The sequence below is a fragment of the Carettochelys insculpta genome, chromosome 17 (genome assembly GCF_033958435.1).
Source record: "Carettochelys insculpta isolate YL-2023 chromosome 17, ASM3395843v1, whole genome shotgun sequence".
Taxonomy (NCBI): domain Eukaryota; kingdom Metazoa; phylum Chordata; order Testudines; family Carettochelyidae; genus Carettochelys; species Carettochelys insculpta.
In genome coordinates, this window is record NC_134153.1 from 23,330,640 (window position 1) to 23,346,082 (window position 15,443).

Here is a 15,443-nt window from a genome sequence, read left to right on the forward strand (position 1 = left end):
GTTTCTATAGTGGATTGATGGTAGATTATATTATTATTTTATAAGCATTTCCAAAGTCACTGCTGCCATAGTATTTGAGTACTTGCTTTTATACTCAAAAGCTGCATAATCAAAGGGAAAGTTAGTTTGTAGAGATTAGAAACGAAATTAGGAAGTGAAAGTCTAGCTGATGGCTTTCAGTACCCACTGCTCAGCAAAGCTAGAAACTGAAACCTAATGTCTACATAGTACGAAAAAGGATCAGTGCAATGGCTTGCAATTTTCTGTAACATGCAGGCAGCAGAGAAACTACGTGGGCCTCCCTGCAGGATCTGGGAATTTCCCACACTCCTTTTGTATTTAGTAAGGTCTAGAAACCTGGAAATTACATCATCAGAAACAAGCTATACGGAGGGCACTGAGCCAGCACATGCTTTTTGTAAATCATGCTGTCATAGAGTGCTTCCTCTTCCCTGCAAAAATCCTTTTTGAGGAAAGAGAGTAGTAGCTGGTTTCAGGAAGTGGAAACTTGTCAAGAGCTGAGCCTGCATCACACTGCAGTTGTGCAGTGACGTCACCTAGAATGGGGAAGGAAAGGCAAGCCTCAAAACTACAGAAGGAACTTCCCAGCTGGGTCAGCGGGGGAAAAAAATGCATCACTGAAGAATCTGCCAGGGAGAATTAACAACTTCTTAATGCCAGTCACACTCCCCACCCTCCATTACCTTCTTATACCACAGAGCCCTGGCTAGTCTTCATTCTCCTTTTTCACATATGGCTCTAGCCTTCCTTGGTTCCCCAACCTCAACAGCCTACAAAGAGAATTTGAAGTATCTGCACCATCTTTGTGTTTAGCATTAGTAAATTAACTAACTACTGTTGGTTCAGAGGAAGTGAACAAATAGTGACAGGTAGAATAATTGAATTATTGATTTTTGGTTTTTCAGTATACGGCATCCAGGTTTCTTTTTAGCCAGGACAGCTCACAATATTCAGAATGAGAGCAAATCAAAACCCATAGAAAAGTTAGGTCACACCTGATGAGAGAAAAACAAATTCTAATTTAAATGGGGAATTTCCCATGTAGAGTAAATCAACATGTGTAGTGAGTGAACTTCTTGAGGAAAATCCAGTATTCCATATGCCTTGCATGCTTAGTACACCCTCTCTTACAAGGTCCCTTGTGTTTAAGTCCTTGTTGGAGACCCACTTCTGTTGCGATACCTATTGGGAATAAAATGGACATATACCATCTAGTGGCTAGATGTTGTCAAGTACTGCTTGGACATATACGTATGTTGTACCCCTTTCTATAATTGTTTTCTCAAAAACCAGTGAGTTCAATGGGGCTCACTCCAAAATTAAGTGCACTCTAAACACGGTCACTCTTTGCTTTTTTCATAACTTGATTTAAACTAAATTTTTGGTGTGTGTGTGGGTGATTTAAATCCCCTTGATTTAAATCCGCCTACCCTGGTACTGAGGCTAGCAAGGTTAGTGGGAGGAAGCTCTCAATTTCCCCCAGTCATCTGTATGAAGGGCAGCAATTACTTAGGTATGATCAAGCATTTGGAGTATGGAAAACGATCAAAACAAGCTTCAAGAATCAAACGCCAGCACAGAGTGAGGTAGACTAGGATTTTAATTATAAAGAGCACAATATCTAAACCAAGAGTAACAGTTACTTTTCTACATAAATTGACTCAGCAGGATCACCTGGTGGATGGGATACCATCAGTAGGGAACACTATGAAATACACAGCTCTGAGCCTTGTAGATCAGAAATCCAGTAGAAAGTCAAAATTTGACATTAAAACTATGCCCAGTAGTATCCCTCTGCAGTTTAGTTATTTTGGGCCAGGGCTTAGCAACCAAAATAGCAAGAAGAGCCTTTTTTTTTAAAACAAAATTCAGTAGACAAGCTCAATAATTCAAGAGCCACAATGCACATGAATACAAGACCGTCCTTAATAAATAATGTCAAACCATACTTTTTGTAACCCATATTTTAAGAACAGTGCACACAATATGATTTGCAAGGTAACACATGTTTACTGCAGGACATTCACCATTTATTAAAAATAATCAGGATTTTTTTTCCCGTTTACAATTATAGTGTTAGGAGCCGCAAAGAAGTCCTTAAAGAGCCGCAGTTTGCAAGCTCTCTGTTTTGGGCCATTCAGATCAACATGGAATTCTACATCTGTACTCTATCAAGATATCTAAATCATTAGATGGTATATACATACTTGTACACTCGCACAGTATTTGGCCATCACCTTTAAGGAAAGCATAACAAAAGATAACTGCCACCTAATGATTGCATGGCAGTAGTGCACTGAGACAAATGGCTCCGTAGCTTCTCTGGTCAGAAATTCACCCCTAAGTACAAAAAAACATTTCTGGAAGACAGACCATTGTTTGAAGTGTTAGAACTGAGGAAGCTTCTTGCATTTCTTTGGGAAATTGTTCTATGGTCTGACACATATCATTGGCAAAAGATTTCCCTGAAATTCTGCCTCAATTTTCCCTTAATTTCATTTTATTAATCTTAGTTATAATTATATGTAGTTAGATTTTCAGAAAGCATTTGAAAAGGTCCCTCACCAAAGGCACTTGAAAGCAAAGTAAGCTGTCAAGGGGTAAGAGGGAAGGTCCTCACATGGACTGGTAACTGGTTAAAAGACAGGAAACAAATTATAGGGATAAATGGTCAGTTTTCAGAATGGAGAGATGTAACTAGTAATGTTACCCAGGGGTCTGTACTGGGACCAAACCTATTCAACAAATTCATAAATGATTTGTAGAAGAGTAAATAGTGAGGTGGCAAAATTTGCAGATGATAAAAAGATAGCGAAGTGCCAGGCAGACTGCGAAGAGCTACAAGAGAATCTCAAAACTGGGTGACCAGGCAATAAAATAAGAGATGAAATTTAGTGTTGATAAATGCAAAGTAATGCATGTTGGAAAACATAATCCAAATTATACATATAAAATGTGAGTTCTAAATTAGCTGTTACCACTCAAGAAAGAGATCTTGGAGTTGCAGATAGTTCTCTGAAAACATTCTCTCAATGTTCAATGACGGTCAAATAAGCAAACAATGTTGGAAATCGTTAAGAAAGGGCTAGATAATAAGATAGAAACTATACTGTCTCTATAGCCAGGGTGTCCAATACACATGGCGAACTGGACAGTGCAGTGTGGCGAAGTGGCTTGTTAGACCCGTGCACGTGGAGTGCCCTCTGCACACATGCCGACCCCCTTGGTGGGACAAGTGTGTGGCAGAGCCAGCTCTTCCTGTGCCTCGGGGCAGCGGGGATCGATGCGGCTCAGAGCAGGTGGTGCCGCTCTGAGGAGTCACCAATGGTTTGCGCATGGGGGGGCGTGATTTGCTGGGGGGGGTGTGCTGTGGCGATTGCTAAATTTTATTTTGGACACCACTGCTCTATATAAATCTATTGCACACCTACATGCTGAATACTGCATGCAGACCTGGTTGCCCCATCTCAAAAAAGATATATTGGAATTGGAAAAGGTTCAGAAGAGCAAAACAAAAATTATTAGGGGTCTGGAACAGCTTCGGTATGAAACTAAGTTCATAAGAGTGGGACTTTCCAGCTTAGAAAAGAGAGGACTAAGGCGGGATATGATTGAGGTCTATAAAATCATAGCTGGTGTACAAAAAGTAGACAAGAAAGTGCTATTTACTCCTACTAACACAAGAACTAGGGGTCACTATATGGAATTAATAGGTAGCAGGTTTAAAACCAACAAAAGGAAGTATTTCTTCACACAGTGCACAGTCAACCTGTGCAACTGTTTGCCAGAGGATGTTGTGAAGGCCCAGACTATAATGGCACAAAAAAGAATGAGATAAATTCAGGGAGGATAGGTCCATCAATGACTATGGGCCAGAATGGTGTTCCTAGGCTCTATTTGCCAAAAGCTACGAATGAGCAACAGTAAACGGATCGCTTGGAAATTCTCTTCCTCAAGAGCTCCTCAAACAACAACTCACCCTTCTCTGGCTCCACAGGGGCACTGCTCCCTTGAGCCACAACCAACTCCTGGGTCTCACCTACACCCAGGATCATTTCTGGCCCATCAGGCAGATTCCCACATAATCCCCTTCCAGGCAGACAGCTAGTACCACTAGACAAAAGGTTAGGATTACCTTCCTCCCTTCTGCTACCAGCTTCTTTATTTTCATCAGGCAGCATAACTCCATTGCCAGTCTGCTCTTCCTGTGTCCTGGCTAGAGGATGACTCTGGTCAGACAGTCCTCTCACCCCCTCCCAGCAACACTTCAGCATCAGGCAAAGAAAAAGCACCAGAATTGTCTGGTCTCTGGGATTCCCTGATGATACTGAGTGGATCAGCCCGGGTTAAAGCATCATCCTCCCTGAGAGAAACACAACTAGGCACACTTCCCATGTGGGCTTCAGCTGAACTCAGATCCAACTCTGGGATCTTGGCCCCATCTCGAGCCCCCACAGGCTCAGACAAAGGATTCCCTTCCCTAGAAGCAGAAGCATCCTTTCTTACACCAAGGACCAGTGTTCTTATCAGGGATGCCACTGCCCATCCCAGAGACATTCGCTCTGTCCCAGCCCGCATGGCTGGATTCAATGTCACACCTGGATGCTCTTTCTGGGTTCCCTCTCCAGCCACCCCAGGCTGTGGGAGTCTTCCTCAGACAATGGAGTAGTTTCCTCGTTGGCACCTTCTTCAAATGCAGGCTCTGCTCTATCCTCAGGCACGCTGCTGCTGTTCAACACAGACAGACAATCGGAGAGGACATTGTGCACTGTTGGAAGACAAGATATTGGTCTGAATGAACCTTTGATCTGACCCAGAATGGCTATTATTATGTGTTCAACACAGTGTAACACATGGAACAATTTCTTCCCCTCAGAACTCTTCAGATCTTGTAGACAGTTACTTTGTCACCATGTCTCATCTGTCTCCTGTGAGCCCGCTAGCGCTGATCATTTTTGTTATAGTTCTTCAAATTCCGTTCAGTTTTTCAGTATCTTTCTTGTAGCAAGGTGACCAGAACAGAATGGATAGGCTCAGCTATAAGGGCAGAGAAAAGCAATGCCTCCTAAACTGCCAGCCTGCTCCCACCCATATTTGGCCCCCAGCACCTGCCCTTGTTCAGAACATCTTTGTTGTCTCCGAGGGCTGTCTGGGCTTCAGCCCCACTCAGCCTGGGAGCCAACCAGCCAGCCCTCCCCGAGCTGGAGCCAGGTGCTGCCTGCGGGCGGGGCGGGGTGGCCTGTCCCTACTGTGTATGTGGGACACTTGACACCCATGGGGTCCTGGGCAGTGGGGCAGGGTTAGGAACTTGCCTCCCCCAGCCCTAGGTTTGCCCACCATCCATGACTGATTCAGTAGTTAAGATTTGGTTTCCTATCACTAAGGAGAGGAGCTACTTTTTCCTCTTTGCCCTGTGACAGAATGCCTCTGTGATTGCAGAAAAAAAATTTACTGGCCTTCTTAACTTGTATTTTTATGTAACTTGCTGTACATTGTCATCTTGACTTGGTAGTGTATAACATTTTGATAAAAACACAACATTATACAAATTAATACAGCCTGCATTAAATGGATTAAAAACTGACTAAATGATGAGCCTGAGAATGTAATTGTAAACGGGGAACAGCATCAAACAGTTGTGGTCCAACAAAGATCAGTTCTTGGCTGTATGCTATGTAACATTTTTATCACCGACCTAGAAAAAAAATATAAAAATCCTCCCCAATAAAGTTGGCAGATAACACAAAAGTTGGGGCAGGGGTCTGATACAGAATAATTTGGATCTGTTGATAGGCAGGACACAAACAGTATGTTTCTTAATATGCATAAATGTAAATATATACATAGGAACAAAGAATGTAGGCCATACTCTAAATGATGCTGAGCTATGTCCTCGGAAGCAATGATTCTGAGAAAGATTGGAGGATGTGGTGGATTATCAAGTGAATGTGAGCTACCAGTAATCAAAAAGATTAATGTGATTCTTGGATGCATAAATAGGAGAATCTCATGGAGGTGTAGAAAGATAATTTACCTCTATAATTAGTACTGGTTCAACCGCTGCTGAAATACTGGTTATGTTTTTGGTAGCCACAGTTCAAAGATGTTGTTATTCTTGGAGGAGGTTCAGAAAGAAAGACTTGAGAATTAATATATAAAAGAAAATGTGTACAAGTGATGGACTCAAGGGCTCAATCTATTTAGTTTAACAAACAGTTGGTGAAGGAATACAAACTGTAATTTGTAAGTACTTACAAGGGAACAAATATTTAATAATGAGTTCTTCAGTCTTACAGGAAAATGTATAACAAGATGTAATGGCTAGATAGTGAAGTGCACAAAATAAGACTGAACATAATACATTTTTATCAATAATTCACCCGTGGGACAAAGAACCAAATGTCTTGGTGGCTTCTCCATCACTGTCAATTTTAAATCATGTGAATACTTTTTTTTTTCTAAAAGGTCTGCTCTAGGAATTGTAGGGAATTTCTGTGGTCTATATTACACAGGTAGTCAAAATAGAGGAGCACAGTAGTCCTTTCTGGCCTTGGACTCTATGAACCCCTGGGTCTTCCACGGCTGGTAACTTGTAGGCCATCGTTTGAGCCCCATCCTGTTAACAGTGAGATCTTTTCCCATTGATTGCACTGCTCAGCTCCACATGCCGTCTCCGTTGCTACCGTCACGATGACACGCCAGGTCCCTTATGTTAGCATCACCTGGGCGAGACAAGTGAGTTCAGCGGGCGATCCCTCTGCAGTATCTCACAGGTCAGCTCAGGCCTGACAATCAGCCGGGGTCGCACCGTGTCTAGCAGTCGCCCTGGAGCCAATATTCACAACGTTACTCATTTTGGGCACAGCCCTGGCCGGGTCAGAGGTCACCAGTGCCCCGATCCTCTGGGAGGGCGCCGAGATCGGTAAGCGGCTACCCACGCGCAAGGGTTGGCTGGTCGGAGAGGGCGCGCTGGGCTGCGCCACCACCTCAATGGTATTTCCGGCAATCCGGTTCCGGTGATGACTCTCTAGGCATCTGGCTCATTTTCTATGGTAACTGGCTGTTGCGTTCGTGCCGCTCTAGGCGCGCGTTACGGCTTCGGTGGTCTGCGGTGTCAGGAGTCGAGTTGGGCCTGGCCGTGAGGTGGCGTGTCCCGTCCCGGGTGAGTCAGAGCGCCGTGCGGGGCTGAGCCGGAGGACCTTGTCCGGGTGGGGTCGGCAGGCGGACGCTGGGGGGTGCGGCGTGGGAGGGAGGCTCGTAAGTGCGGAGAAGATTCCGGGGGAGAGGGGCGGGAGCTGAGGGGCATGTGGGGAAGGGGGGAGATGCCCGGGAAGGGGCTGGCGGGGGAGAGGGGCGGGAGCTGAGGGGCGTGTGGGGAAGGGGGGAGATGCCCGGGAAGGGGCTGGCGGGGGACAGGGGCGGGAGCTGAGGGGCATGTGGGGAAGGGGGGAGAGGGGCGGGAGCTGAGGGGCGTGTGGGGAGTTTAGAGCGATGCGGAGCTGAGCTGAGTTGGGAAGTTCGCAGAGGGGACGGGTATATGAGCGGAGGGCAGTACTGGGGGTGAAGGCTGATGCCATGCAATGGTGGAAGCCTGTTAAGCCTGGCTTCAGGTGGGTGCCACTGTAGCTGGGATGACCTGAGAGGTGCTGTGGGAATTACCCCTGCTCTTCTCTTCCAGGTGCTGCAGAGGAAATCATCTAGTGTCTCCTTTGCTCGCTGAGGAGCATTGGCTTTCCCAGGGTTGCGTGCAAACTGTGGTGGGAATGGCAGGACAGTTCCGTAGCTACGTCTGGGACCCTGTCCTCATTGTGGCACAGATTGTCCTCATGCAGGCAGTCTATTACAGCTCCTTGGGGCTCTGGCTAGCTCTGGTGGACAGCCTGGTGCAGAACAGCCCTTCTCTTGACCAGATTTTCAGTTATGAGGTAAGATATTTTTCCTTAACTAGAACATGGAGAGGGTCTCACAAATTTAGAGAATGAAACACTCCAGTCGGACAGGTCACTGGCACACTGATATATGTAGCCCTCAGACCACATTGGATTTTGACTCTCCAGCACCACTGAGCAGCACAGAACTAGGATGATTTCACAGTGGAGACCTGGGTTCAGTCAAACCTAAAATTCATACATGATAATATTCAGCTACTGATAGGGGCTTAAGACCTTATCTTATGGCAGTATTGGGGTATAAAACCACATTTAACTGGTTAAATGCCAAGTTTAACTGGTTAGCTGATTAAATGGGTTGGGGAACTTCTAGGGAGGCCCCCTTCCCATGGAGAGGGACTGCTCTGGCCAGGCTGGAGCAACTCTGCCTGCAGCATGCCAGGAACCGGGGTGGCTCTGGGCCAGCTGGAACATCCCTGCTCATAGTACTGCTTTGGGTGAGGGGTCTCTCCAGCACAGCTGGAGCAGCCCCTTTTCATGGCAGCCCTCTAGCTGGCCCAAAGCAGGCCTGGTCCTGGAATGCTTCAGGTGGGGGCTCTGCGGGGCTAAAGCAGCCCCCTTCCCACAGCAGGCAGATGGCTGCTCTAGTGCATACCGGTTAACCATAACCAGTAGTTCTTATCCATTAGGGGTGAGGTTTACTGGTTAAACAGTTAAATCTTTAACATCCCTAGAAAGTATGATTTCTAGAAAAAAGGACTATAAGTATCCATAAAGCACTTCTATTTGTCATCCACATATTAACAATTCTTCCACAATTCAAACCTCGCATATTTTGAGTGCTCCAGAAGTGCCAGTACCTTAAAATGCAACTGAGCCTACATTTAGTAACAACACACAGTAATAATGGGATTTCACACAAGAGAGATCTCTGCTCTGCAACCTGAAGACAGATGTGTTTCAGAAGCTGGGATCCAGTCTTATTGTTGGTCTCCAGACCCTAAGTTAGACCTACAGGGCCAAACTCAGCTCTGGAGTAAGTTTACTGAAGTCAGGGAAGTTCTATTCAAAATCAATTTCTCTGTTGTGTTTTCTGACACACATTCCTGGATGTGTAGGTAAAGTTAAGTTTGTAAATACAAATCCACACTTTAGGTAAAGAAAAAATATTTGTTGTTGCTGCTTTGGGCTTTTTGTTGTTTATCTGCATTGTAGTGAGCAAACATAAAATGGAACTGAATCACTGAGAAGAGCCTGAGTGGAATAGACACATAGCTGAAGCAAACTGCAATTTATTTTAGTGCCTGTCTTATTTATAACCCTACATAGATCTTGGGATTCTCTACCCCACCTGGAAGACTTTCCATGATGGCTTTCATCCTCAACGCACTCACCTGGTAAGTCAGCTCTGCAGTGAGCTGTCGAGTTTCTGTTTATCCATACTGAGCTTAGCTATTATTGTCTTTAATTTAGAATTACACGTGATGTTAGCATGTACTGACATCTTTTAAAAGGCCGATGTACATAAGACATACTGCCTTTAACACAGCAGGGAACCGAGGTTTAACTAAACCAGATTAGTGCATGTTAAAGTCTGCCTTCCTGCCCTGTCTATGTTAGACTTTTCAAATGTATTAGTACACATTAGCTAACTTGCTAACAACACAACTTGTTGCCCTACTCTTGATGAGACTCATGCTGCGTTGATGGTATGATTGTGTTAAGAACTAGTGTGCAAACTCTGTGGGAAATTGTGAATTGTGTTGCTTGCACCCTGAAGGAAAGTGATGTAAGTGCCTCTTTATGTATCCACAGTGTGAACCTGAGGCTTTGACAGTAATTAAATATGTCACAGTGAGAGGGCCTATTTTTATTTTTTATTTGTTCTTAGTACTCACATGGTGCTAGTATCTTGTACTTAAAAAGCATACTGAGCCACAGATTCCCTGCTCCAGGAGCATTCATGTGACAAGCAGGAGCTACAAATAATAGGTTGTGAACTAGTAGGATGGGCAGATAAAAACTAAAAATCAGATCACACATTTATGCACATATTGTATCCCTGATCTCCTCCATTCCAATGAACTAAAGTGATCTTCCAGGCAAAGTGTTTCCTTTGGACAGTCATCTTTTCCCCAGACTTCCTTGCTGTCCAGCCGTTGTTTATCCTTACATCACTTGTCAATCTCAATCGTGTTATCCTGTAAAGAGTTTGACATCTTCCTGCAACATTGCCCTCTTCCCTCAGCAAAACTTTCCTATCCCTCTGCAAGAGTCCCTTTCTCAAAAGATTCCAGGGTTGTTTTTGTCCCCTGCCCCTTTGCTGTGCCATCCAAGCTGACAGCTGGTATTGTGTCTGATCATCTTGTGTAACGGAATTAGACCATAATAGTAAGACTGTTGCCGTAAGAGATGCCAGGATGTCATTTGTTTCTGGTAATTCAAGTGTCTTCTTGATCCTTCTCTGGTGTTAGTGAGAGGTGTGTGCATGAAGGTCAGTGGGATATGTTGCAGAACATATCTTGTTCTCGTTAGCTGAGATCTGAGAATTCCTTCCATTTGTTAGGCCTTGTCTATGCTACCACAGACTGTCAACTTAAGTTATGCAACTTCAGCTGTGTGAATAGAATATCTGAAAAGTTGACATAATTAGATTTGTTTACCATGGCATCTTCACTACAGTAAGTGAACAGCTAATACGCTCCCATCGACTCAGCTTACTCTTCTTATTTTGGTGTAGTACCGGAGTGGATGGGAGAGCGCGCAACGGCTGATTTTTCACATCAAGGATTCAGCAACCAGCAGCTCCAGAGCTGCCTGTGGCTCTTTAAGGAGCCATTTGCGGCTCTGACCACTGCCACCGCTGACTCTTGCGGCTCTAGAAGTTGCTGCCACTTAAACAAAAACACTAAATTCAGTTGCCGCCATTAGACCAGCTGAACTTAGGTTTGTTTGTTTTTGTTTCGTTTTGTTTAAGTGGCGGCAGCTAATGAGCAATCAGCTGCAGCAGAGAGCTTTATCTAATTCTTGACTTCCCCCACCCCACCCCTCTGCTCTCTGATTTGCTCACCTTGATAATTTTTTTTCTGATTTGTTAACCTTGATTACTATTTTTGGTTCTCTGTGCCTTAAATATTGAGTCTGTTCTGGTCTGGCTATGGTCTGAAGAAGTGGGTCTGTCCCACGAAAGCTCACCTAATAAGCTATTTTGTTAGTCTTTAAAGTGCTACGTTACTCCTTTTTTGTTTTCACTTTCTAACTGGTACAAATCATGTGTGCGCTGTTCTTAAAATAGAGTTGACAAAAATATGGTTTGATGTTACTTATTAAGGACTGTCTCGTATTCACATGCATTGTGGCTCTTGAAGTGTTGATTTTGTAACTGAATTTGAAAAGAATGGCTCTTCTTGCTATTTCAGTTGCAGATCCCAATCACGTCTATACTAAATGTAATAAATTGATCCCTACTGGCTTGATCACTGCCCAGGGATCCAGCCTGTAGTGAAGATGTACCCTCTGTAATGGCTTCTCTGTGGGAGAGTTAGCAGTTAGAAAGTCTCTAAGTACAAGGCTGGGAATGAGGAACTTCTAAAGCTGTAATCCTGACTCTGATGATGATTCTTCTGAACCCTGGACAAGTCATTTAATATCACTGCTTCAGTTTTTCCATCTTTACAGATCTGCACTTGAGGGGTGTTGTAGAAATTAATATTTGTAAATAATTGTTTATGTATAAAGTGCTAAAAAGGTGCAAAGAATTTAGTCTTAGTCAGTGGCCAAAGATTACAAAGAGCGACAAGGCAGAGAGCCAGCCAGGAATACTTAAACTAAAAGCTTATTCCTTTACCTTCAGATAAGTAAAATGCCATAAGCTGTTATACAGTTGTCTGCATTAATATTAAGCAATGTCCGAATAGTCCAGATTTCAGAACAGATAAGATGTATTTTTAATGGATAAATAATTCCTGACCCCTGTTGCCAGATCTCTTCCTCTGTGGCCACTGCAGGTTAAAGAAATTTACAGACAGTTCCAGTTACATCTCTCTCTTTTCTTCTTGCAGTGCTTTGGGACTGTTGTACTTTGTTCGGCGAGGAAAGCAGTGTTTGGATTTCACAGTCACAGTTCATTTTTTCCATCTGCTGAGTTGCTGGATTTATAATGCACATTTTCCCACAGCTCTGACGTGGTGGCTAGTGCATGTAGTGTGCACTGCGCTCATGACTGGGATTGGGGAGTATCTCTGTATGAGAACAGAACTCAAAGAAATCCCATTGAATTCAGCCCCCAAGTCCAGCGTATAAACTTGTTTTGGGGATGTGTTACATCAGGTTGCTTTCAGCATCTCGGCAGTGACACAAGACAGTGCCAACAAACTTCATTGAAGAAGCACAGCAGGTCTGTTTAGACTTTTTTTTTTTTAGATCTTGGGGGCTGCGTGAGTGTGAAGATCTCTGCTGTTGGCCTAAGACAATGAACAAAGCAGAAGTTTTATTTTAATAACACAAGGCATTTAACATGACTTTTATATGTGAGTGTTATCACTCTTTATTCAATTGATGTGGTCCAGGGAAATGTCAGGCAACAGAACCTAGAGCATGAGAAGCAGCTGGAATTTAACCCACATGCAGATTCTTCAGATGTTGGAGCTGGAAAGATCAAACCTTCTGGGAGAAATGCACAATGATTGACCAGGAGCTGCTTCTTACATCATCTAACACATTTTGTCCTTTCGTAGGTTTTTGTTTCAAAATCAAGGAGCTGAACTGATACAGGATTAAAAGTAATTGAGTTTGCCTTGGTTACCACTTGTGCACCTATAGAGCCTGTATGTCCATATCATTTAGTTAATGTTTCTGTGTTTAGTTCTTAGAGTAGATGAAAGGCAACAAATGTTGTCGGACTGAAGAAACTCTTTTTTAACAAAATGTTAAGAATAGTATTAAGCTGCCTTCAGTTGTTACAATTCTTCTGGTGAGCTAAGCACTTTGAGAAACACTATGAATGTCTGCCTCACAGCAATAGGGTAAGGTCTGGCCAGAAAAGAAAACCAATGGTCACATTCTAACGTTTGTTAAACACTGCAAGCCAGAAATCCTGGAACCAGTGAAAATCACATGGCTTATTTTCATCCTGCACAAAGGGTTGACCATAACTTTCACCCAGTGCTGAATTGTAGATTGGAGTTGGTTGAGGGACACTTTCTGCTGTGTTACAAGTACCTTCCGTCATTCCCACTACCAGTACTTAATCTTTTCTGAAAGTAGCCACCAAAGACTATGTTCCAAAATTGGTAGGTATTTCTTGCTGGAGGATGCCGTACGGGGGACTGATATTTGTCTCTTATGCTGTTAGCAAGATGGTGCTTTTAAATAGAACCTCCCTTCTCATAAGGCACTGACCTCCCTGTTCCTGTGAAAAGAGTAGTCCAAATGGTTTCTTTGGGTCCTGCATCCCAAGTGGTCAGACTCACCTCTGGTTGTGCAATTTCTTCTAAGGGATGGTATGTCTTCGTTGTCTGTGTCATTCTAAATGGGGGCAAACGAGGATTTTATTGTTGAAATTCCTGCTTCTCTAGTGTGGCTTGCTACTGCCATCTCTCTCCTTTGTACGTTAATATTATTGGTTTGAATAAATTATATTTGCTAAATTAATGTGAAGTTTGTAAAGAATTGGGATGATCTAACACAATGTGATAAACTCTCTAAAATGGCTCTCTTCATTTTGTTGTTGTGAATTTCAAAATTAACTGCAACTGCTCATCTCATATATTCATATATAGTGTTTTCATCGAGGATAAAATCTGTTTGAAACCTGTTCTATTGTGGAGTAGAGACTCTCTGTACTGTCAGTGAACAGAATGCTGCTGTTTTCTTAAGCAGAGCACTATGGCATTATGAGGGCGCCCGTCTTTTTCATCTGTCCTGTGAGAGTACAGACAGTGTGAGACTTCAGCCTGTCCCAATGGACCTTTCCTGCCTGGAGAGCACAGACTATTTCAGTTTAAGCACAGTTCTGCTAGTCTGTGGTTTTCTCCTCAGTACTTTGGGGGCATCGGGAAGGGAAACATTTGTACAATGACAGGGTCCTAGTTCCCTCCAAGTTTAACTGCTCCCTGCTGTTCCAAGTAGAGTGAGAATCTTCTTCTGTTGGTATCACAAGTCTTACCAAAGAGCACTATGCTGATTTAGGAAATCAAGCATTTGTTTCCATTAAATAACCTTAGGAAAGAAAAGAGTGATGAATATGCAAGACATTTTGTAGAGGAGCAGTTTTTTCCCTAGGAAATAGTTTAGGGGCTGCATGTACACTAGCAAGTTCTTTCAAAAGATTTTTCGAAGGTAGGGGGCTCTTTTGAAAGATCCCATGGAGTGTCTACACAGAAAAAGCGTTCTTTCGAAAGTAAATCAAAAGAACGTGGTGCTCCTTTAGAAATCGCTCTTCTCTTCCCATTTCAGGAAGAGCGCCCCATTTCGAAAGCTTCTTTCAAAAGAAAACGTGTGTAGATGCTCCGCAGCCCATTTTTTTCGAAAGAGCAGTCCTCATAGGGCCTGACTATTTATTTATTTATTTATTTATTTATTTTATCCCTGGCCCATTCTGAAAGAGCAGGGGCTGTGTGGACACTCTTTCAAAAGAGCAGATCACTCTTTTGATCCACTTTTTTGTATGTGGATGCAGTCTTTTTTGAAAGGGATCTTCCGGAAGAGCTACTTTTGAAAGATCTCTGTAGTGTGTATGTAGCCAGAGAGTTTTCGTCCCTAAGTAGAGCAGAGTTCATTAGAAGGCCAGACAATGGCCTCTTAACATTGCAGTAGCCAACCAACCTTAAACCACCTGGTCCTGTTTTGCCAATGTCAAAATTCTGCTTTTCCCACAACTGTTTAAGGATCTGAAAACCAAGCAGTTCTGTAGCACCATAAATACTAACAATTTTTTTTATTAAGTAATGAGCATTTGTGGGTCAGATGAAGTGGGTCTTACTCACAAAAGCTCATTACCTAATTGTTTGTCTTTTAAGGTGCTACAAGACTGCTTGGTTTTGTTTTTGGAGGAAGGCGGGAGGGGCCGTGAAGCTACAGACTAACGCAGCTACCCCTCTGTTTAGGCATACAACTCTTTCCTAATGTTCAATCCTGCATGCCACTTACCATTCTTCCAGGAGGTGGCACTGTTTCCTGTCCTGGAAAGGAAGGTAGATCCAGAGACAGATTGGAACACACATGCCTTGGTTTTCAAACTTTCCAGCATAGATAACATTTGAAAAGATTCCTTTTCCCAGCTTACTCCTTATTCACAGTAGGATGAACTTCTGAATGTGATGACAAAAGGATCCTTTGAAACTACTGAACTTGCTTATAGGGAAAACTAATAGCTAAAATATGGTGCATATTTTCCAATTACTGCTCTTTCAGTTTAGCAGCAGCAAATGAGAATGTGACCACATTCCCTACAGACCACTGCCACTGCTGAATGGACCATAATTTGGGAGCCTTTGCTGTAGCCTTATGAAAGACCATCATTGTGGGCTCATG

General features: G+C 43.4%; 1 protein-coding gene across 1 annotated transcript; it reads left to right on the forward strand.

Annotated features, from left to right (window-relative positions):
• The first annotated feature begins 7,103 nt into the window (after window positions 1-7,103).
• SYS1 (SYS1 golgi trafficking protein) lies at window positions 7,104-13,717 on the forward strand. Its single transcript, XM_075011742.1, has 4 exons — window positions 7,104-7,183; window positions 7,700-7,946; window positions 9,240-9,307; window positions 11,972-13,717. Exons 2-4 carry the CDS (start codon window positions 7,785-7,787, stop codon window positions 12,210-12,212), a joined length of 471 nt encoding a protein of 156 aa, XP_074867843.1. The 5' UTR covers window positions 7,104-7,183; window positions 7,700-7,784; the 3' UTR covers window positions 12,213-13,717.
• The last annotated feature ends 1,726 nt before the right edge of the window (window positions 13,718-15,443 follow it).